The sequence below is a fragment of the Rattus norvegicus genome, chromosome 10, assembly GCF_036323735.1.
Source record: "Rattus norvegicus strain BN/NHsdMcwi chromosome 10, GRCr8, whole genome shotgun sequence".
Taxonomy (NCBI): Eukaryota; Metazoa; Chordata; class Mammalia; order Rodentia; family Muridae; genus Rattus; species Rattus norvegicus.
Genome location: NC_086028.1, coordinates 79,947,200 through 79,970,559, shown reverse-complemented (window position 1 = coordinate 79,970,559; position 23,360 = coordinate 79,947,200). Strand labels below are relative to the sequence as shown.

The 23,360-nt window shown below is 48.0% G+C and overlaps 2 protein-coding genes across 11 annotated transcripts in view; one reads left to right on the top strand and one right to left on the bottom strand.

Moving 5' to 3' along the window:
• LOC108352211 (uncharacterized) overlaps positions 1 to 9,970 on the bottom strand; it is a 19,695-nt gene extending 9,725 nt beyond the window's left edge. Inside the window, exons 1-2 of one of the 2 annotated variants that reach the window (XM_063270038.1) lie at positions 6,176 to 9,970; positions 861 to 1,024 (exon numbers count right to left, since the gene is read on the bottom strand). The gene's annotated coding sequence lies outside the window, so the exon portion shown is untranslated. Of the gene's footprint in view, positions 1 to 860; positions 2,853 to 6,175 lie in introns of those variants that run through there. The other variant, XM_063270039.1, reaches the window with a different exon arrangement.
• On the top strand, positions 2,703 to 23,360 carry Mycbpap (Mycbp associated protein). Of its 9 annotated transcripts, none has more exons than XM_063269578.1 (20): positions 3,203 to 3,389; positions 4,276 to 4,350; positions 9,965 to 10,092; positions 10,689 to 10,848; positions 10,959 to 11,062; positions 11,647 to 11,830; positions 12,064 to 12,179; positions 12,606 to 12,747; positions 14,309 to 14,424; positions 14,510 to 14,625; positions 15,019 to 15,130; positions 16,061 to 16,250; positions 16,603 to 16,790; positions 17,824 to 17,970; positions 18,584 to 18,970; positions 19,209 to 19,330; positions 20,652 to 20,764; positions 21,205 to 21,350; positions 21,528 to 21,701; positions 23,184 to 23,360. In XM_063269578.1, the coding sequence occupies exons 1-20, from the start codon at positions 3,314 to 3,316 to the stop codon at positions 23,283 to 23,285; spliced, it is 2,898 nt and encodes a 965-aa protein (XP_063125648.1). In that variant the 5' UTR covers positions 3,203 to 3,313; the 3' UTR covers positions 23,286 to 23,360. The 9 variants fall into 9 exon arrangements, 8 of the variants coding, with proteins under 8 accessions (NP_001009482.2, XP_038942466.1, XP_038942462.1 ...); XM_063269579.1 differs by having other exon boundaries at positions 3,204 to 3,389; positions 21,531 to 21,701; NM_001009482.2 differs by lacking the exons at positions 3,203 to 3,389; positions 4,276 to 4,350 and adding an exon at positions 2,703 to 3,064 and having other exon boundaries at positions 21,531 to 21,701.

Below are 23,360 nucleotides of genomic sequence, written 5' to 3'. Positions count from 1 at the left end.
AGAGGGGAGAAGTTGATCTGGTGGAAAGGGGGGGTGGGAGGGACTGGGAGGGATGGAGGGAGGGGAAGCTATACAGTTGGAATGTATGGTAGGAGGGATGAATAATAAAAAAAAAAAAGAAAAGATAATCTACGAAGCAAGTTCAGAATCAACCTAATAAACTTAAAAACTGTTTAATCTAAATAAATATGCAGATGAATGCGTAATCAAAATGTAGTATCTGATGGAACTTTGTTCAGACATGAAAAGGAAGGAACCATATATTAATCAAAACCAAATCAAAGAGCCTGTGGTTTACACACATTATCCAGAATAGGCCAACCATATTGTCAGTGTTGCTAGGGTCTGGAAGAGAAGGGGATGGGTGGCGGGTACATGCTTTCTTCTGGAAAGTGAGACTATTTTGGAACCAGATGTTGTGATGGTCACTAAATGCAGCCAAGCTATGCAGGTTAAAGTGGCAAACTGTAATGTCACCCCTGTTCGGTCACATTAAAGAAAATCAAGTGCACATTGCACATGCAGAGTTTTAACTTTGACCAGATTCTCAGAAAGTTAAGAAGTCCTGGTCTGGTCCAACACTTTCCTGAGGCACAGAGACAGGAAGACCCAGAGCGGAGGGAGGACCCTTGGGCTGCTGGCTGAGCCAGCCAAGTTGCCTACCTGCTTGACCAAGCACCCTGCCTTCCCTTGTCCTTGATCCCACTGAGGTGTCCCAACTAGGCTAGACCCACACGTTGGCTCACTCCACAAACTTTAAAGGCCTTCTGGAAGCTAGGTGAAGATTGGAGTTACAGGAATGTTTGTCTTTCCCTTGTGGACTCCTAAGCATCGAGAGAGCAGGAGGAGGCATTTCTTACCTTTCCCCATTTTACATAAGAGCTCCTGAAGTAATGGTGTATTCCTTGGGAGTGAATGGTCCCATCTCTCTTGAAGAGCTTGTTATTCACTTGGAAGGAGGGGACTCAGCTGGTTGTGTCTGAGGAATGTTCTTCATCCAAAGTACATTCTGGGTTGGCCTAGACTGTTAGATCCATAAGAATTTGAGGTGCTCTTAGCTGACATGTTCATATTTTTGAAAGTTATTCTTTTTGAGATAGGTAGGGTCACACGATGTTACCTAGGCTGCCCTGGAACTCACTGTATAGCCTAGGGTGGCCTCAAATTCAATACTCTTTTGCATCTTGCTTGACGGTGTTATTCCACACATGCAGCCCTGCTAAAGTTTGTCTTTAACTGAGGAGTAATAATTGTGTATATTTATAGGGTACAATGTGATGTTTTGACACCCTCCCCTTTAATCCTTCATTAGCTTTACAGAAAAGCGTTATGAGTACCCCCCACCACTAAGACCCATTCTCAGAAATGCCTGTTGGTTCCTGTCCACTCTGGTTCTTACAGATTAACTGCACAATAAAGATAGTTAGGAGTGCACAAATCCTCCCTTCTACATCACTCCCTAGTCCCAAGTTATGAGAAAAAGACACACACGGAAGAGTGTTTGCCAGAAATGCTGACCAGAGCAAAAACCATGTACCAGTCACTTTAACCAACCCAGACACTTCCGTTGTTTTTGCCTCCTTTTCTTTCTTTTCCTCTTTGTTTTTGACAGGATTTTCTGTAGCCCAGGCTGGTCTAAAATCCACTGTGTAGCTGAGGATGACCTTGAACTGATCCTTCTGCATTTACCTCCCAAGTGGGGGAGGTTCTGTCTTCTTTAGATCCACACTAGTCTACAGTTCTCACCGCCTGAGCATAAGATGTAGAACACACCACATTCCAGAAGGGCTATCTTTAAAAAAAAAAAAAAAAAACGCCAAAACACAAACATTGCACAATTGAATTGACCACCTTCCTGGTACCTACATGCATGCCTTCCCTTGAAAAACCATGTGGGTTGAGGAATAGCTTGGTGGTCAAACACTTGCCTAGAGTGTACAAGGCCCTGAGTTCAATTTCCCGTGTTGGAAAACAAAACAAAGCATCCTTTACCCAAGCTTGGAGATGCAGTATATCTGTAGGCTCAGTGTTTGAGAGTTAGAGATACAAGGATCTGATTAACCTCGGCCTCAGCTGTAGCAGTAAAGTTAGAGGATAACACAGGTTAAAAGAAATGTCTTTAAAAAGAAAAAGAGAAAAAACCCATAAGACTTCTTTGGGGAGGTTGTCATATAGGTCACCATTGAATCTGCCATTTTGCTGCTAGAAGTTCTTTCTTCTCCATTACTCAGTCTTTCATTCATAGACCGACCCCCCAATTTCTACAGAAGCAGTAAATCCACCAATACGGGCTACCAAACCCCCATACCTCAGTGTCATAACCCGCCCCCTGGAGGGCACAGGTGACAGAGCATCTCCCTGGTGTGTCCTACATGCCTTCTAAGTGTCCCTGAAGTGAACTGAACTGGAGATGTTGTGAGGATGAAGGGGAGCTTCTGGTGCTTGTGTCCAAGGAGGAGGCTGCCCTTGGAGCATGTGTCCGTCATGGGGAGCTAGGTCCAGAGGAGTTTTTGTAGTAGACTCTAGAGAGGGGCCCAATTTCAGAAACCAACCTGATTCTTAAATGCTTTAGAGCTCTGATAAAAATGAATGTATGAGTGAATGAATGGATGGATGAATCAGTGAATAGAAACATTAAAGTGGATACGTTTAGAAACTTGAGCTAACAGGAAAGTACATCTTCACTGAGAACCAAAGGCAGCATGTATATGAGAAGACCCCAAATATGAGAAACGTTTGGCTGGCCTAGGAAGTGAAGCCCCAATGGCTAATAAGTGGGCAGGGCAGATGGCAGGCCCGTGGGGCGGAGTCTAGGGCACTTAAACTAGGAGAAGTGGTCAATGCATGGTCAGCCGGGTGTGAGATGGGGGTGCCAGAAGCCTGACGGCTGGTCAGCAAGCGGTGACCCAGGGCAGAAACATCTGGGGAGTCTGGGAGACAGAAACTACTGTCACCATTCCAGCCACTCAGCCTCGGTCAGCTCCGACAGTTACCCTCTGTCGGGCCCAACTGATGACGCCTTGGCGCTCTCTAGCGCCTCACGTGACGTCAAGAGGCCGACGGGGTTAGTATCGGGGTCTGCGCGCAAGCCTGAGGAGCCGCTTGCGGCGCGGGGACGCATCCTGATGAAGAAGGCTAATGACAGGCAGTCCCCGCCCAAGTTGCTCGGTGGGTGCGCGCCCTCGCGCGGGGCGCTGGTTGCTATAGACGCTACGGCGGCCGCTTGCGGGAGGGATCGCGGTGGGCTGCCAAGCTGAGCAGTAATCTTGGGGGCGGGGAGCGCAGGGCCACGCTGGTAACCCAGGGCGGCACCATGAAGGCTCTCAAGAAGGAATCCCGTGTCAAAATGCCAACCAGCAAATTCTTGGAGGTCTCGGAGAACGTCAAAGGTTGGCCCTGAAGGCCTTGGGTGCTAAGGCAAAACACACTACAGGGATGTTTGAGCTGGGATTAGGATGCTACAGATGCCAGGGAGGGTCTGGAGCCTTGGAGTACAAGACACAGGAAGAAATCTCAGAAGGGAGTGCTTTGGTATTTGGTGGTAATAATATGGCAAGTTTTGAGGGCCTAACAGAGGAGCTTCAGGGGTCAGTGGCAGGGGACAGCCTTGGACAGGAAGAGTAAGAGACCTCCAACTCAAATTAGGGTGGCACAGGTGACGGACTCCCTGGAGGAGATGCCCAAGAACCAGGGAGCACCTGCTGAGGTTCTTGGGAATTGAGGCAGGGGTCACCTAAGAGTAGAGGAAAACCCACAAGTCAAAATAACACCAAAAACTCTTAACTCCATTGGTTTCAGAGTGCTATTTCTTTTTTACCACTTGGCCTTTCTAGCCTCGTGACAGATACCCAGTTTATCATGGACCCCTGCTCCCTTTTTAAAAAATTTCCTGCTGGGGATGGAGCCCAGCGGCCCACCCCCACCCCACCCTCTGTGTATACTCAGCAAGCATTCTGTTTTTATTTATGGAGGTCTGTCATATGTGGACACTGGTAGACACACAGGTATCAGTATTGTGCTTTCAATCCTCAAGAACCACAATCAAGACCCGGAGGAATACTAAAACACTTAGAAAAGCAAATCTGGATGCCTATGGAAGTTATAGGTGCTCAGAGCTTCTGCCTTAGGCCTTGGTTGGTAGACTTAGAGGGAAGTGTTTTCTGAAGCAGATGGCTTGTGTGGCAGATTAAAGCAAAAGATAAATAAAAAACAAAAGGAAGGGCTTGCTTTTCTGGGCTCGGAAAGCCCTGTGAATTCATGGATCAATTACTCTAGGATCCAGAGAATTCAGTGCAGGTGGGCAGCGGCTGGACCATGAAACGACTTCCCGTGCAAAGTCAGAAAGTCTTGGTGAGTGACCTTGCAGGCCCGGAGGGGACCCAGCCTCCTAGGCCTGGTGCAGCACACAGTGAAGGGAGAGGCTGGCCTAGAGTCAGAATCCCCTGGTAAGGCCCGGAGAACTAACAAGACTCTAATTTTTTTTTGAATTTAGCTTTCTTTTCTGTCTCTTCATAGCATAAAAAGCTGGTGCTGTTTCATGATATACTTTTAATAGTTAAGAGAGGAGAGAGAGAGAGAGAGAGAGAGAGAGAGAGAGAGAGAGAGAGAGAGAGAGAGAGAGAGAGAAACCGGCTCCCTTTCCCAAGGGCAGCCAAGGGCTCTCCTGGCCACTGCCTCTCACGCTCACCTACTTTCAGGGCGATCTTAATCAGATTTGAACTTTTGCTGTAAACAGATCAAGGAAGGATTTTTCGCCCAGTGTTTGTTTTTAATAAGGCAAGGATTCCGTTTGTTAAATAGGCTTTGAGTTAAAAGCGTACACCAGAGTGAGGAGGAAAAAAAATTATTAAAGCATTTAGCATGCAAGGTCCCTTGAACATTTTAGACGTTTCCAGTGTCATGCGCCTGCCTCTCCAATGTCACATGCCCAGTTCTCGAGCATGATCTTGTAGCCTTGTGCTGTGTGTCTCTGAGTCTCTGATGTGTGAGCTTTATAGAGGCAAGCAAATGTGTCTAGAAACCTGTTTAAGAGGCTTGAACTCTGAGTCCGGTGCCTCTCCTTGACCTTGTTACTAAGCTACAAGTCACATCAGATGCCCCCCTTGACTCCAAGACACTAAGGATAGCTCTGTTCCTCTTGCCTCGCTTCCCCCAGCTCAACCCTGAAGTCTGTTTCCCAAAGACTTTGAGCAGCACTGAAGAAGAATGACATTTGTGTAAGAAGTAGAAAAAAATCAGATCCCATCTCTACTCTGTCTGTGGCTCCCCCTCTTCCTGACCCCCTTAACAACTCCTCTTGCCTTAGCTCTAAGTTGCCTGACTGTCCCATTCAAATGGGCTGTATCTGACCCCCTCGGCTATCAGGACAGAGAAATAGCAGCTCTGTGGTTCACCAACAGCCATGCTTAACTTGGGTCTCCAGAACAAAGCACGTGGGCCTCAGGTTCAGTGTGGCCCTCCTTTACCTGGTGTGGTCCTCCAGGACGCCCAGAACGGCCCTCGGCCCTCGGACTGGTCCTTCTTGCCTGGTCTGCCTCCAGTCTGTTTATCTCAGTCTCTGGTTGGATCATTTTGAAATGCCACTGAACTAAGGATCAGATGCCTGACCTGGATTTCATTTCATATCCATTAGGAAGACAGAAGATTTTATATATATATATATATATATATATATATATATATATATATATATATATATATGTATGTATGTATATGTATATGTATATATACATATATATATACTCTGACATGAACTTAATGATATATATTTACATATATACTTTTTATTGTTGAAAGTGAAAACTTTTGTGTATATATATATTTTATTGTTTGAAAACTTTTTTCTGTGTGTGTATATATACTTTTTATTGTTTGAAAATGAAACATATATATGTATATATACACAAAAATGGTGCTCAGTGAATTATCTCCGACAAGAATTTAATGATATACATATATGCATATATATAGGTATACATATATATATATATATATATACACACACACACACACACACATACACACACACATTTTTGTTATTGTTCTGTTTTGGGACAAAGTCTCAAAGCCACCATGCTGTTTTCCGTCATCTGAATCAGCAGCCTCCCCAGCAAGCTTCCAGGGCCATCACACTACCCAGCTGCCATATTCAGCCTTGCTCATGCTACCACCTTACCTGTAACCCCACTGTTTGCAGGTCCACCTCCACAAAGCATCTGTCTCCTTCCAGCTCCTCCAGGCTTGAATAGACTACAGCTATATCCTGAGGACTTTCTTTAGGGTCTTCAACTCTGTGACTTGGCATGGTGAACTGAAAAACTGAGAAAGCTGAGGCAGGAGACTTGCCGTGAGTGTGAGGCAAGCCAGATCTAGATAGTGAGTTCCAAGACAGCCTGGGCTAGAAAGAGGCCTTGTCTCAGAAGAAAGCAAAACAACAAAGGAAGGAACTTGATGGATAGTCTTAAGGATGGACCTCACTTTAAAATGCATGTGTAGGTTTATTGAATATTTAGTTAATCAAACACATACCATCCCCCAGCGGTGCAGCATGGCTAGAGTGACAACATTTATAATGATGTGCTCAAGGTAGTTCAAACTGCAGGCCAGAGCTATCAAGGGCTCCTTTAGTCTCAACCAGTCAGGGTCTGTGTTGCTCCTTGAGCATGGTGGGAACTTTGGCCCCAGCCATCTTCAGCAATGTTGAATGTTTGTGTATTTATGTATCTTCCAGTAATTCTATACCCATCAATGCAAAACACACCTGGAGCTGTTTAGTCCCTAGGGACCATGTAGACCAACCAAGGTGATGGGCAGAAGAAACAAATGTCCTGGAAGGCATAAATCAATTTCTCTCTCTCTCTCTCTCTCTCTCTCTCTCTCTCTCTCTCTCTCTCTCTCTCTCTCATTCTCTGTGTAGCCATGGCTGTCCTGGAACTTGCTCTGTAGATTAGGCTGGTTTTAAACTCACAAAGATCTGTCTGGCTCTGTCTCCTGAGTGCAGGGATTAAAGGCGTGCACCACCACTACCCTACATGAAAACATTTTTACAAGCAGATCTTCGTCTGGGCTGCCACCAGCTTTGATGTTTGTATAGGAAGGGAGAGAAGTAAAAAAAAAAAATCAGAACCCATGCCCCTCTAGATGGGGGCCAGTAATGTTAGCACTCAAGAGGCTGAGGCAGGAGGATGGCAAATTGCAGGCCACCCTGGGCTTCAATAGGAAGAAAGAAAGCTAAATCAAAACCCAAGGCTGCCAGGTGTGGCAGAAGATCAGACCGAAATGGGGTCAGACTGCTCAGCTCTGCGTGTGTCTCTGTGTGTGCACTTTGTGCAGAGACGTCCCCGAGCTGCTTCTATGGAGGATGGATTTAGAGTTATGTTTGGAACAATTCTTCTCCATTTTAAAAAAAAAAAAACCCACCCGCAATGTAGACATTTCCTTTAAAAAAAAAATACGGTTTGATTGTGTAAACCAAAGCCCCTGCCTTGATGTGGCAATGGCGTGTTCTCTTAAAGATTAGAGTACTTTGAGAAGCACTAGATAAAATCAGCATGTTGTTCTAAACACCCTGGCGGCTGTGATTAGGTTCTCCTTTGATTGTTTTGTATAGATGTTTACATCAAACCTTTCTCAACCAGAGGAGGAAAAGATGAAATTACTAAGCAGAGAAATGAAGTATACATCTGAAAGAGTTGAGACACCTCTTTGGAGGCAGACAGAATGTGTCCTAGTGAAAGGGCCCATGGCTGCCGCTTACATAGCATAAACTCTCATCTCTGCATTTTTCTACAAGGCATGAGCCACGTCTGGCATTTCTGGCTGCAGTAGACTCTTAAATAACCTTGTCCACAATCTTGGCCCCCTAGGCTGTACCCCAGCCCTGACACTGCCCTTGGGAGAGGCTGAAACCTCCAACCCGGATCACTGAGCTCTCCCTTGGTGACATGACTCCCTCCTCCTGCCTTTCGGCTTCCCACCCCCACCTCACTCCACACCAGTGATTTCACAGTGCATGCTTTGAGTTCCAGAGGCTCTCCCTTCTCTGTCCACTCCAGGCCTCTCTACACTGTTCCCTCTGAAAAGTTCAGTTCTTTGTGAGGGTTCTCTCTTCCTCTTCCACTCTCAGTAGGAATATCACCTCTTTAAGGAATCTCTCACAACCACCCTTTAGGCAGGGTTGGGGTCCCTGAGGGCCCAGCTATTGTCCCAAACTCAGTCTGCCTGACCTTTTCATATCCTGTGGCTGTTTTCTCTCCAATTGACACTGCTTTCTCAGGACCTCACTTGGGAAGACTGATTGGCCTGATTTCACTATATAGACCAGGCTAGCCTGAAACAGAAATTATCCTGCCTCTGCTTCCCAAGTGTTAGGATTAAAGGTGTCTTTCTTTCTTTTCAGAGAGATTTATGTATATGAATGCAGAGGGTATCAGATCCCCTGGAATTGGTGTTATGAATGGTTTTGAGCTGACATGAAGTTGTTAGAAATTGAAACCCAGCTCCTCTGTGAGAATAACAAGTTCCCCAAACCAAGTTTTAAAGCAGTGGCAGAGGCAAGTGGCTTTCTGTGAGTTCAGGGCCATCCTGGTCTATACAGCAAGTTTTAGGCTAGCCAGGATGACATAGTGAGATCCTGTCTCAACAAGATTAAGAAGAAAAAGTCTAATACCAAGCCATGCGTGTAGTGGCACACACCTGTAACCGCCATACTTGAGGGATGGAGTTAGGAAGGTAATCAAGGTTATCCTGGGCTGCATAGTGAATCTGAGGCTAGCCTGGGCTACATCAAAACCTTATCTCAGAAAAAAATTCAAAACTAGCCAGGTGGTGGTGGCAGCATACTTTAAATCCAGCCCTTAGGAGGCAGAAACAGGAAGATCTCTGAGTTTGAGGCCAGCCTCGTCTACAAAGTGAGCCCCAGGATAGCCTGGGCTACACAGAGAAAGCCTGTTTAGAAAACAAAATAAAAATAAAGTAGGACTGCATATGTTGGAACACACCTTTAGGTCTAACACTCAGAGGCAAGTGGACCTCTATGTGTTTAAGGGAGCATAGTCTGCATTGTGAGTTCAAGGCCAGCCAGGACAATGTGGGAGGCTTTGTCTCAATTCACTTCCTCACCCCAAAAACCCCACAAAAGTAAAAATTAGACGAAAGAGATCTGATGTCTTCATCGGGAAGGCTAAGGAAACATGTCGTCTAGTTTCCCTAATCCATCGGGCACCACAATCTCAGGTCTCAGGTGTTTGTTTTATAAATTTCCTAGTTCAGCCCAGTGATAAGGATGCTGTATTTGTATGACTATGCTAGAAGATTGTGCAGATAACATTGACATACTAGTTGGGAGCAATTCTTTTAGTCCAGCTTCTTTTTGTTAAGTGGAAGGCAGGGCCAGAGACGTGAAGCAATGGATGCAAGGTTGCCTAATTCGAAAATGCCGCAGCATGAAACGGATTACGTTTCTATTTTGGCTCTGACTGTAGGCTTTTGATCAGTATGGAAATCCAGGGGGAGTCGGTAGGAGAGAAGTCCCATCACTTTGGACCCGGGGGACAGCCTCTGCTGTTCTGTTCTATCCAGGTGGCTGTCCTGGCCCCTCCCCCCAAGAACCAAGGTCTCACTACTGTTTGCTGTGTTGTTAGGAATTGCACCCAGAGCGTCACTAACCCACACATGCTTGATAGGCAAGCACTCTACTACTGAGCTGCATCCTGAGCCCTCAGTGTATCTTGTTTGTGTATTAAGATATGCAGAGGGCTGGAGAGATGGCTCAGTAGTTAAGAGCACCGACCTGCTCTTCCAGAGGTCCTGAGTTCAATTCCCAGCAACCACATGGTGGCTCACAACCATCCCTCTTCTGGTGTGTCTGAAGACAGCTACAGTGTATTCATATAAATAAAATAAATCTTAAAAAAAAAAAGATATGCAGAGAGCTCTTGGGACATAGCTCTTTACCTCTCTCCAGAAAAGAAGCGGGCGAAGGCACCTGAACAGCCCACCCCCCCCATCCAGGAAGAGCCTGAGCCTGTCAGCAATGTCTTACAAGGAGATGACATTCTTGCCTTGGCCATCAAAAAGGAAGACTTGACGAAGGTAAGACCAAGGCCAAGGATCTCTTAGAGCACCCAGCCATGTTCACGGTTCACCCCGCCACTGGCTTCCTAATCCCAAGGAGTCACTAATACCATGTCAGGAAAAAAAAATACACCAAATATAAATTCTTTCACTTTAGCATCTGAAGGAATTCACGGGAAGTTAGGTTTTCATATTTCTGAGATTTTATGAGAGCCACAAAATAGTGAGATACTTTGGGGCAAGTGCCATCAGGCCCATTCCACAGATGGGCAAGTAAGTCCAAGCATCACAGATAGAAATGAGCATGAGGCTGCTGAACTCCAGCCCTTCCCCTTACCTGTCATTTGCTCTTACTTAATCTGTCTGGACATGTCAGGTGTCATTTTTCCCCCTCCAGGTTACTCCTAAATCTCAGGTCTGTCACACAGACATTTCCAGAACAGGATGTATGGATGGGGCTGGGGAAGCCGACTAGTCAGCCCTCAGGAATTCTGCCAAGAACAGAGATGTGTGTGCACTCGTGTGTGTGTGTGTGTGTGTGTGTGTGTGTGTGTGTGTGTGTGTGCTTCCTCTTCTCCCCAGGTAGCATTCTCCTCAGCTTTGTTTCGTTTTAGCAACACATTCCTCAGTTTGAAGAAACAGGAGAAAAGCCTGTGGTTACACAGAAGTTTATCATCCGTAAGCTCAAACCGAAAGATTCTTGCAAAAGGGTCTACCACTTGGTAGCACATCCTGCTAATCCAGATGCCACCACAAAGCCTCTGGACTACTCCGGTATGGGTTCTGTTGTGGGCTTTGCATTCTTGGATGGGTCTCCAGCCAATAGTTGCTCTGTGTGTGACTCACAACTTCTGGGTCTCCATCCTTCTCTCCCTGCCTGCCAGGTCCTCGGGACAGCTTCTTAAGTAGTGACCAGATCCTCCCTCACCAGATCCTGGGGAGTCTTCAGGACTTTAAAAGAATCGCAGTTGCTCGGGGAAACACCCAGGTTTGTTTGCACAGAGCTAAGTGGCTGAGAGACGTTGCTGAAGCCATAGAGTCAAAGGGGCGTGTGTGGAGATGGGGGCCCAGGGGTAGGGTTTTAGAGCTAGTTGGACTCTGGGCCTGGATGATAAGGGACCCTTTGGGAGGCAGTTGCAAGTCACAGAAACCAGTTGCTGATAGACAGCTTTAGCTGAAGTGGGGATTTACTAGAAGGAACTCAGAGCCTGCCTTGTGAAACTCAAATAGCAAAGCAGACCTCAGCTCCTCATGCCCCTTCTCTGGAGACTGGATTGCTGAGATACATGCTGGAGGGAGATATCCCCCAATTCTGCCTCAGAGCCTTCACTTCTGTTAGGCAGGGCACTAAGGGCCCTGCTCACTTACTCAGGAGGAAGTCATCAATTGTGGAGAAGATGGCTACACCCTAAGGGATGCTGAGCTCTCTGGGCAGAGGGGACTGTCAGCATTCCTCAGGCCCTGGTTTGTTTTCTGTCACTTGTCACCCTCTGGTCCTGAACAGGAGGGATCCTTAGAGCAGGACAAAACCTAGGACCTGGGTCAGCACCTCCTCTACCTTGCTTTTTCCAGCTGGCTAAACTGATCAATATCCAGCCCTGCCTGATGACCCTCATCTCAGCTAAAGAAGAGCCAAAGCCAAAGTCCCCAAAGGAGGAGAAGAGGCCTCCATGGGCCCCACCTCTTCAGCACAACTTCCTCAAGAACTGGAGACGGCACATCACCTTGCGGAAGAAGCAACAGGAAGTTCTCAGTGGTAAGCTGAGCTGACTAGGGACCTGCCAGGCCCCCATCTGTCACCGAGGCTCGCCTGTGCCTTCTGTGTCTTCTCTCTCACCCACCCCGCAGCCCGGACTTACACTGACTAACATGAAGCTTCTGGGTTTCAGGCTTCAGTGTGTTCTGAAATGAGCCCGGGAGTAGACCACCCAATTCAGTGTGCTTTGTGTTTGGTGCAGCAATCACAGTCTTCCTTCTCTCCCTCTCTAGAGCACCTGAAGAAGCCAGCAAGTGAGCTGTTGATGAACAGTGGGGAGGGCTACAGAAAGATCCAGGAAGAGCGAGAGGCCATTGACCGTGCACTTCCTACCCAGCATGACAGAAAAGTGAGGAAGAGCGGGAGAGAGGAGTGTGGGTGGGGGAACAGCTCAGAATGCACATGGTGAACTGTATGGGAGGAAATCACCTTTTCTTTACCAAGCACTGTTAAGCCCTGGGATTCTTTATTTCATGTTCCATGACTGCCCACTTTAATAACTCAGCCTCTGGTGGTCTCTGGTATTTGGTTTATCATAAGAGTCTTAATGTTTGTCTCCTAAAGGTTTATACTCCAACCTTTGGTCCAACCAAGGTTTTGGTACATCCATGAGTGCCTGGGCTGGGACCCATCTTTCTGCCTTCTTGAGAACTAGAATATTGTTGAATGCCTCACTCTTCCGCCAGTGGGTCCGAGTGGATGTCCCAGTGAGTCTCTGACTATGGTACTGAGGGGGTGACCTCACTGCTCTGTCCTTCCTCATCTTGACTTTAAGGCGATGAATTGTTTCTGGAGCCCGCTGGAATACCTGGGTGATGAGAAGTCAGGTCTTCTCATGACCAAGAAGAAAAAGCAGCGTGGTCTGGTGGAACCCATCACACACATCAGGAAGCCCTTCTCTATCCAAATGGAGACTGGTGAGAAGCAGGGCTATAGGCTTACACTTTTCAAAACTTACTTTAATTAAGCAAGTAATTAAGCCTATCAGAGGAAGTAGGAAGGAAAGGTTAATAAGGTAAAAGAGGGTGTGGACCCTCTTTTAGAAATAGTTCTTTGGAGCGAATACAATCTGCCTTGTCAAGATATCAGAGGTTCAGTCCACACACATCAGCAGTAGCTTTATCCACTCGAAAACACCATGCACAAATCAGCAATGTCAGTTCTATCCAAAGGATACAGAGAGGCTCTGAGGCAAGAAGCCACTGGAACACCACCGGAAGTCCTTTGGTGGTGTTTCTATGAAGTCATGACAAATGATGACCAGCAAAGAGTGGCAAGGTGAACCAATACCACACAGTGTCATCCATTGTCTGTCTGCTGGGTTATATTTACACCCCTCCCAAGTATCACGTGTTCTCTCAAGCATCCACTCTAGCAAAACATTATGTGTCCTTTTCCCAGGCTGCTTCCAGAAAAACACCATATGTCTGTTCTCAGCAAAACATCCTCACATGTGTCTGCTTCAGCAGAACATCCTCTCCAGAACACAGTTTCCAGAAAAGCAGCACAGGAAAAACATCACATGATACAACTGTGTCTCCAAAGAAATGAGAAATTTCCACTTCAAGGGCCCAAATCTATTAGCTTCTTGTGCCTGGTGCTGGAGGCAGGGTAGTGTGTGGTGGTGGTCAGCATGACTCCGTCCCAAATCCTGGTTCACTCGGCTTTGAGCAAATCTCAGAGTTTACCTGGGTTCTAGTTAGTACCTCAGTGAAACTGAGAGAAGTAACAAGGGAGGCTGGGTAGCTAGAATCCTGGGCATAGGGCTTTCACCAGCCCCATGCCCCTACTGAGTCCCTGGAACATGACTTTGTCTGTATAGATATGAGCTGACAGTATAGACCAGATTGGGGAGAAAATTTTACTTTAGTAGTCATTTTTATGTTGATTGCATATTTGGAATAATAGTCTTCATATATGGAGTTCAATAAACTATGCTAAAATGAATCTCACCTAGAGCCGTTTGACCATTTCAACACGCATCTAGAAAATTTGCAAGGACACACATGGCTTGCATTTGTGGTTTACATTATACTCCCATGGGAAAGCCACACTTTAGAGCCTGCCAGTCTGCTGCTTGGAACCACACGCCAGTCATGTTGGCTTTCTGAATTTCTGTGAGGCATTTGGCCCCCAGTGTCCTTGATTTTATAGCATAAGGATGGCGAAAGGGTTAAGGGAGACAGTATTTGCATCAAGGGGTTCTGGCTCCTGGCTATGACTCAATAGACAGTAGTTGCTGTTGTTACCGTATGCCAAAGGTCTGGCCGTGTAGTAGTGATTTTGTGGGATTCCTATGTAGCATTGCTAGGGAGGTACAGAGCCAGACAACTGAAGTGGAGCTGCCCCTCAGAAACTGTCCATTCCCCAGTCCCTCTCAGAAGTGCTGTCGGGATTGGTGTTCTCAGGACCCTTGGGCAAGCGTGGAAAGGCGGCATGAAGGCAGCCTGTGCTGAGGCTCTCCTAACTCCCCTCTAGGATTACCAGTGCAGAAGGATGCTTGGTACCGCTACACCTGGGACCGGAGTCTGTTTCTCATCTACCGACGCAAGGAGCTACAGAATATCATGGCAGAGCTGGATTTCAGCCAGCAGGTTGCTAGTGCCTTCAAACCCGATCCTGAGGTGCCTTAGGTGATACCTGGCAGTCAGCTCATATTCCCCTCTCTCCTCCTCTTAGGATATCGATGGCCTGGAGGTGGTGGGCCATGGGAAACCCTTCTCATCTGTCACAGTGGAAGAACCTTTGCCACTTGAAAAGAGCCAGAAGAGCTCCTCGGAAGACACGGTATTTCTGTAAGTCTGAGCCCCAGCGGGAGAGGCCGGGGAGCCTGCTGCCCTTATCCCCACTAGAGTCAGAGGGCGGGCTTTCCTCTCTGAAATCAAAATCAGGGTGGCTTCATCCCAGCCTGGCCAGCAGCTTGCCCCCCTTTCCTCTAGCCTATTGCAATATCTCTGCCAGCTGTCTGCTGCCATATTCTTTGTCCCCACCATTGGGTCTAGTGGGGATTACCCAGACATTGCTATGCTACTTAATGTCCCCTCCCACCTAGAGCCCTCCACGACTATACATAGAGAATAGCCCCAGAGGGAGACTTTGAGGAGCCCCAGCGAGACTGATTGAATCTCACAGCCCAAGTGCTGTGCCTTCTTAGCCCACAGTAAAGTAAATGATGGCTTTTCTTACAGAGACTCATTGACCAACCTCTCCGACATGGTCCCTATGCCTATTCTCGGCCCTTCACTGCTGTTCTGTGGGAAGCCAGCTTGCTGGATCAGAGGCAGTAACCCAGAGGACAAGGTAAACTGCCTTTTCAGCCTCACACACTTGCATGGGTGTGGCCCCAAGGTGACCGAGACAGTCACAAGGAGGCCACAGTTTCTGATTTGTGTTTTTATCTGATGGCACATTCCACACGCCTGAAAATGGTAACGGCAGCACTAACTCAAGCAGAAGTGAGATCACCAGGCTTAAAAGATCATTGGCTGAGCAGTAGTAATGCACACCTTGAATTCCAACATTAGGGAGGCAGAGGCAGGAGGGTCCTGTGAGTTGGAGGCCAGCCTGATCTACAGAGTGAGTTCCAGGACAGCCAGGGCTACACACACAACCCACCCCAGCCTATCTTGAAAAATCATGTATATGTATGTAATATGTGTGTGTACAGTCATGTGGGCATGTCCAAATATGTATGAGCACGTGTGGGTGGCAGTGCACATGCACTTCTGTGAACATACGTGTGTAGGCCTAAGGTTGAATAGGATGTCTTCCTCTTTCCCTTTCTACCTGAGTAGGGTCTTTCACTGAACCTAGAGCTAATGTTTGGGCAAGTCTAGTGAGCCAGCTTGCTCTGGGGATTCTGTCTCCATCTCCTGTGTGCAGGGGTTACAGGCAGACTGTCACACTCAACTAGCTTCTGGAGATCAGATCTCCAACCAGTCTTTGGGCTTGCAAATGAACCTCTGAGTCATTGCTCCAATAACCAGTTCTAGAACATTCTTCAGATGCTGAGGAGCAGAAATGAACACCGGGTGTAAAATATTTCTCTTCTTAGTATTGATGATAAGCTCAGAGACAATTGTCAGGAGAGTCTGACACCACTCAAGGTGACTAGGCCCAGAGGACCAGAGTGAACAGTGGACTGTGAGAGAAGTCACAGGAAATGGGGTGAGTTGGTCACCCCAGGGGAAGACCTCTAGCCAAGACACTGCTTAGACCTTCCTCCCACAGAAAAACATTGGAATTGGTGTCCGCCTGACATTTGAAACCCTTGAAGGGGAGAAAACATCTTCAGAACTGACTGTGGTCAATAACGGCACTGTGGCCATTTGGTATGACTGGAGAAGGCGGCCCCAGCAGGATTTTTTCCAAGACTTAAAGCAAAACAGGACACAGAGATTTTACTTTAACAACCGGGAAGGTAAGGTACCCCGAACCTGTCCTCCTTACCGCTCAGTGACTGGGGCACCTCCATGTTTAGTTAGTACCTTCCAGCCCATCCCCCTCTCCTCTCATGTGTGTGATCTGCTAGTTTGTTGAACACTAGAGTGCCAAGAGGGCATGGCCTCAGGGAGCACAGACCCTGGTGTGGGTGACCAGCCATCCCCTGATTGACGGGGACTTCCCCAGCTCTAGCACTCAAAAAACACACATACCTGGAAACCTTATGGTCCTGAGAAACCAGGACGCTGGTCACTAGATGTGGGCCACAACCAGACTGGCAGCTCAGCCGGCTTCTGCTTCACAGCAGCCTCTGCCTCTGTCCCTCCCAGGTGTGATTCTGCCCGGGGAAACCAAACACTTTACCTTCTTCTTCAAGTCTCGGAATGCTGGCATCTTCATGGAATCATGGGAGTTTGGGACCCATCCTACGCTCCTGGGAGGTGCGGCCCTTCAGATCACCCTCCATGCCATCTCACTGACCCAGGACATTTTTATGGATGAGAGGAAGTTGTTGGAGGTAAGAGACTTCAGACGAGAGGACAGAGGAACCCCCTGGGGCGGATGATGTGTACTCTGAGGTGGAGTCTCTTACCTTGAGAGGTAACTTTTCTCACCACACAAACTGAAAGCTACTCTTGCTTAGCAAATGCCACCCAGGCCTTTATGATGTAGAAGATGGGAGGGCAGGACAGCGAGTGACTGGAGTGACTGTACCTTGCAGTGCCCAGTTAGAAGTGAAGGAAGTAAGCCTTGGGTGTCCCAAGTGGAGCTTTCACACCAGGGCTAGGAGTCCAGGGCAAACCCAGAGACTTTACAGAGGAGCCCGATCTTATTCACTGCTGTCTGCTACTGTGCAGTGGTGTGGGGCTGACCTGGCCAGACTTCTAAGCCAGAGTCAATGATTTCAATGACCAGCCTCACTTCCCTTTACCACAAGCAGCTCCCGGGAGAGTGTGAGGTGAGACCTGGGGGTTCTTTGTCCCCTTTCAGTCTCAGTGTGGCTCTCTTGGGCCACGTTTTGTGGGACTCTGTGCAAAGCTGGACTTTTGTGTGGGACCCTACACACATCTGCCTGTCTCAGCCTGGGGACTTGGCCAGGGCCAATCAGATTGTAACTTTGATTAAGGTGGGTGGGATTCACTGTATTTGCTGACCCTAGGACCCATGTATAGAAGGTCTGGGTTTCTATGACACTCACTGTATGACCAGGCCAGAGAAAATTTTACTACCATTCTTAATGGTTCTTAAACTATGTAATCTGTGTGTATCCCTTCTTCCAGTGGGGGATTGGAGGCTCCAGATTCAGTGTAGGGGTGGCTTTTGGGACTGGCCTCTTCGGGATGCCTTTACCTCTTTGAGGGGGACACAGAAGTTTGGAGAGACCCAGAGATTTTTTGAGTCTTGAAATATTAGGTGTCTGGGTAAACCAGAGGGACTAACACCTAGGCAGGAACCCAGACCCTAAGCAACAGTGTTCCGACTCCCTCCTTGAGGATACGTGGGCAGTTGAGAGCCCTGGCTGCCACCTTGCACCATCTTTCCTTTCCCAGAGTAAGCTGGCTGCTCATGAGGCTGTCACCATTGCTCAGAGCGTGCTGCAGGACTTACTGAGGGGCGTCTCTACTCCAGAGCGTGCACCATCCCCAGTGGATGCCTATCTCACCGAGGAGGACTTGTTCCACTACAGGAATCCTAGGGTATGGGCTGGCCCCGTGCACTCCGGGGAACCGGTAGTAGGCAAACCCTTACTCACTGGAGGCTGTGATAAGCATCTTCCATGAGTGATTCACCTCCTCACAGGAATCCTAAGAGATAAAAAGTGTGATTTACATCCATATTTTTTTCCTAATAAAGTCCCAGAGAAGTTAAAGAATGTGCCCAAGATAGTTTATAAGTGGGTGGATGCTTAGTGGAACCAGAGTACCACGTGCTTCCTCATTTAAACCTAGCCTTTCTTAGAAAGCCCAGATGCACATGCAAGCACGCTGACGAACACACACACGCACACACACAGACACACACACACACACATACAGACACACAGAGAGAGAGAGAGAGAGAGAGAGAGAGAGAGGAGGAGGAGGAAGAGGAGAGAGAGAGAGAGAGAGAGAGAGAGAGAGAGAGAGAGAGAGAGAGAGATTGAGATTTAAAGTAAAGATGCAGGTTGAAGAGGAAGTAGGAGCTCCTTTGTCCTCCACTGGTGGCTTCTTCTCTGCCTCTTAGTCAGTGTCTTCAAGACAAAGGGAGAAGTCACAGTGACTGGCATGGGTTTCGGGATGCTTCCTCTCACTTGTATCTCCTTGGCTGCAGTTGCATTACCAGCATCGAGTGGTGCAAAACTTGCACCAGCTGTGGCAACAGTACACGGAGGCCAAGGCATCCCAGGAGGAAGCCCTCAACCTTAGAACTCCGACAGTGCCGTTACTGTTTGTTGAGAAGCCCCCAGATCACAGCAGGACCCTGGCCTCAGAGTACCCACAACTGCAACCTCATCAGGAGATGGACACCCTCAAGGATCCTAAAAATTCCCTCCTGCCTCAGAAGACTGGCATCAGCACCAAGAGTATGCAACGGAAGAGCATCATGGAGGAGATTCTGGTGGAGGAGGGTCCGGACAGGGAGAACACCAGGAGCCCCAGGGTTCTGGAAAACCTTCCCCCGCCTAAATGGAACCTGTGCCTAGAGGACTTCAGACAGGTGCCCCTGCGACTCTTCAGGGGTTGGTAGAGAATGTCTCTGAGTATGCTGCTTCTCCTGGGAGCCAGTCGGGCAGGCTTCAACTCACCCCCTTGACCCAGGAGGCATATAGATAAAACCTCAGGCCCAGGAAAAGCAATCTCTTGAGCCAAAACCTTTAAAGTTTTTGTTGTTGTTTTGTTTTTTTGTTTTCTTTTGTTTTGTTTTAACAAGGGCTTCTGTGAAAACCCCTTACTAGGCAGTGATGACCTTCCCTGAGGAGCTCCAGAGAGAGGATGCTCTCATCCAGCTCAACAAGGCAGCGATGGAGCTGTGCCAGGAGCAGAAGCCACTGCAGTCCGACCTCCTGTACCAGATGTGGTAGGTACCTTCTAGGAGACCACCCTGTATCTCCTTCCCTTGGTAGCACCTGGCCAGGGGTGGTGGTGGTGTGGGTGTTCCAGGACTCCTGAGGCTCTGCAACCCTTGAGTTCAGGATGCTAAGAAACATCGTGAGCATCCCATATTCTAGAAGCTGCCACAGCAGTGCGACAGCTAGCTGCCAGTTGCTTCTCTGGGGAAGCATCCACAGCAGTACAAATACTTTGTCTTTTCCCCCTCTTCCCCTTGTCTTGGTCCTTCTCAATGAGCAGAAGAATGGGGTGGGGTGGGATGGAAGAAAGCAAGACATTTAAGGAGAGAGGGAGCCTCACAAAAAGCTTCACTTCTTTGTGGTCACCTGCCCACTGTGTGTTTGGGACTTGTATGGATACATTTTTGCAAGGCCCAGACACAGTCTCCTGAGGCACATGCCAGGAATCACATGCAAGGTTCAGCCCTTTCTAAGGAGCTGGACCCAAGTCTAGCCATCTCTCCAAGCTGGAATTTAGACTCTAAAGCAAAACTAAATTCATCCAGGCCTTGTTGTGGTTTGCCCCGAAGTTATCTGTATTTTGATGTTAATTCCACTGCCCCAAAGACAGCTGCCTAGTCACATACTCAGGACTCAGGTGACTTCAGCAGAACCTTCTCCCCATTAAATTTGTAAAATACAGGTGAGGGGCAGGTACAGGATAGAAGGAGGCCTGTCATTGGAGGAGAAGGAAGGTTGGGCGGGAGAGAAGTTTGAAGGAAGAGGAGGAGACTGGAACAAAAAGGAGGGAGAGGGTTGAGAAGCCACGGCAGGTGACATTAAGATTTCGCTCTGTGTATCTACAGGTTGTTATTAATGTTTTTAAGGGATGGATATGTATTGGGCTTTGTATGTTTAGGTGGGCAATTATATCTTATCAATTGGGCCAAAGGTTATTGTGTTGTGTGTTCTTTCATGTGTAGATTTAAGTGTAATGGAGTGTGGGGCGGCTGGTCTGGGCCGCCATGGAGTTGGGATGTGTGCTTCTGGCAAGATATCCAGCAGATATCTTGGGGCACTGAGGTGCTGGACCTGAGTGGGGATAAAAGACAACTATACTTTTTCTTATTTTTTATATTTTACAACAACAAGGCCTCTTCATAATAGTCCTAGATCTTGTCTCTTCACCACAGGGAAACCAGATTACAAACTGAACGCTAGCTGATCGTGACATGGCGTTCTTGTGGTAGTTCCAGGCACTAGAGTCTTTAAAGGGAGGCATCTGAGCCTTTGATGGATCAAGGACAAAGGAAGAGTGATGGCTTTTCTCCAATGTGTCTTTTCCACTAGTTTGCAGCTGTGGCGAGATGTGATTGACAGCCTAGTTAGCCAGTCCCTGTGGCTAAGAAGTCTTCTAGGCCTGCCTGAGAAGGAGACGGTTTATTTGGATATTCCAGACGAAGGTCAGACATTGTGAGGTCTCACCTCTGTGCAGCCTTTCCTAGGCTCTGCCCTGATGGCACTAGTACTTTGGCTGTTTGTCCGCTTATAGTAGGTACTTGACTGAGCTCATGGCGGTGGGGATCATCCATCCTTCTGTGTGCGGGATGTGAGACTCGGATCTGACCTTGGTGCAGTCTCCTCATTTAGCCCCAGAGACTTTAAATATAGTGGAGCTGGGACTGGGCTGTCTGTGACCCTTGTCTCACAGCTTTTGTGCATCAAGTCCAGGAGGGCTTGAGAAAGTTCTCCTCTTCCCTTAGCTCTTTCTGCTCTCAGAGAACCCTTTCCAGGGATTCTCTTAAAGCCCCCAAGAGCAACAGTTTCCCTCATCTTCCAGCATAGGCCTGTGGTGTAGGCCAGGCATAGGCCTTAGGCATGCCTCCCATTTGCCCCCTCTTAGGTCAAAAATCCCCTCCAGTCACAGAGGTGAAGGTGACATCCGGGAAACTTGGAAAGGAGGATCGGAGAGGGGGTGCCCAGGAGAAGAAACAACTGAGTGCCAGAGACAAAGAGGAAAAAAAGGGTTCCAAGACACCATCGAAAGAGGTTATATAGTGGTGTGGTCTGCCCCCTGGATGGGGCTGTGGGAGGGGGTCATGGGAAGGGGGTAGTTGTTCCAGCACAAGGCACAGCTCTCCAGGAGAGCTGCTGGGGGGGGGGGGGGCGGAGCATCGGATCTTCCTCAGAAGTCATCGAGGTAATGTGTTTCCCCACTTTTCCTAGCAGGACCGCCTGAATAGCAAAAAACAGAAGGCAAAAGATGACAAGAAAGTGGTGAAGTCCACAAGCCGGGACAGGCTGCTCTCAGAAGATCCTCCCGCTGACAGCTCGGCAACCTCACAGGAGCCCATAGACCCCCTAGTCATGGAGAAATATACCCAGCGGTTGTACTCTGAGGTGAAAGGAAGATGGGGCAGCCATACCTCCCAGCTCTCACACCTGTTTCAATCATTTCTCTATATTCCACCAAAGAGTGCCTGCTTTTATCAGAGAGAGATAGACAGAGACAGAGAGAGTTGGCCATAGAAGGGTTCCTTAAACAGAGGAAGCAGCTGAGGCAGAAGAGGGAGCGGGCCAGCAGAGTGGCAAGGAAGAGAAGCAACAGACAGGGCATAGCAGTGAGTGGTCAAGAGCAACTGCTGGCCCACGGAGTTTTCTGAGTGACCCTGGAAGTCATGCAGAATTCTGCACTGAGAGCAATAGGGTCTGACTTAGGCTCTAGCTGGCATTTGGAGAACAGACTCCTGGGAAGAGAAGAGGGGTGAAGTCCTTCCCTTTCTAAAGCTGCTTGTACCTCCCCTCAGGTATACACTGGCAGATGTATTTGTTGGGAGACTGCCAAGTAGGATTGGCTTAGTCCTCTTTCTGTTGCTATAACAAAATACAACAGACCAGGTGATTTGTAAGAAAAGCTTATTTTGGCTCGCAGCTCTGCAAGCCAGAAAGCCCGGGAGTGGGGCTCCGGTGAGAGCCTTGTGTTGCTTCAACTCATGGTGGAAATATAACAAAAGGTAACTGGGCATGTGTGAAAGGTGCAAGAAAGGAAGAGTCATGGGTTCTGACAACCGCCAGGACTCATGGTTGTGAACATATTAAGTGATCTGTGAGGAAAGGACCCTCATGATTCAAACACCTCTTTAAGGTCCCCAGACTTGTCAGCACTCACACTGGGAGCAGATTTTCACATGAGCTCTGGAAGGGGCCCATATCCACCCAAAGGATAGCGACCGTGAATCCGCTGAGAAGACGTAGTCATGATCTGGTCTTGAGCAGTGGGTCCATAAAGCTGCCTGCAGCTCATTTTGGTCTCTGTTACTATGGGGTTTTTTTTGAGGTGTGGGGGATGTTTAACAAAAGCATGCTCAGTTTGTCAGCAAATCTAACAGGGATGTCTCATCTTTCACGGATAAGGCATTTGTGGATCTGGGTTTACGTTACTGTACACTGTGGGACCGCCACACAGGTCTCATTTGACCAGAAGTTCTGTTTGATGCTGCCGGTGACATCATTGCGCTTTCTGATGGCTGACGGGGCCTAGAAAGTAATTATAGGCCTTTGGGGACTCTCTCAGTCTATGATACTAAGAGCCAATTTTCTTAGGCTATGTGGTCTAGCTGCAGTGGAGGGCTCAGTCTTGGAAGCTTCAGTCTGTTGATCTACGATCTTAAAGGAAGGAGAGTTGGTTTCCGGAAAACCAATACAGCACTGGGACTGAGCCCAGGCCCACTCCAGAGCAGAAAACAATTACATGCAGCAGCAGAACACTGAACAACGTTGGCCTTTCTCTCTCCACCTCTTCCCTCTTAGCAGGACATCATGATACATTGGTGCCTGCTACAGAGCAAACCTTGGCCCCTGATGTCTGTCTCCTTCTTCCAGGTCTATGGGCTGCTGGACAACCTGGTGATAGACATGATGGTCCTAGCAGATGAGCTCGGCTCCGAAAAGAATGTTGAAGAGCCTTTACGTTTTTGTACCTGATTCTTGGGCCCAAGCTTCCTCCTGGAAAGGTGGTTTGAAAAAAAGTCAATAAAGAATCTTTAGGTTTCAACCATT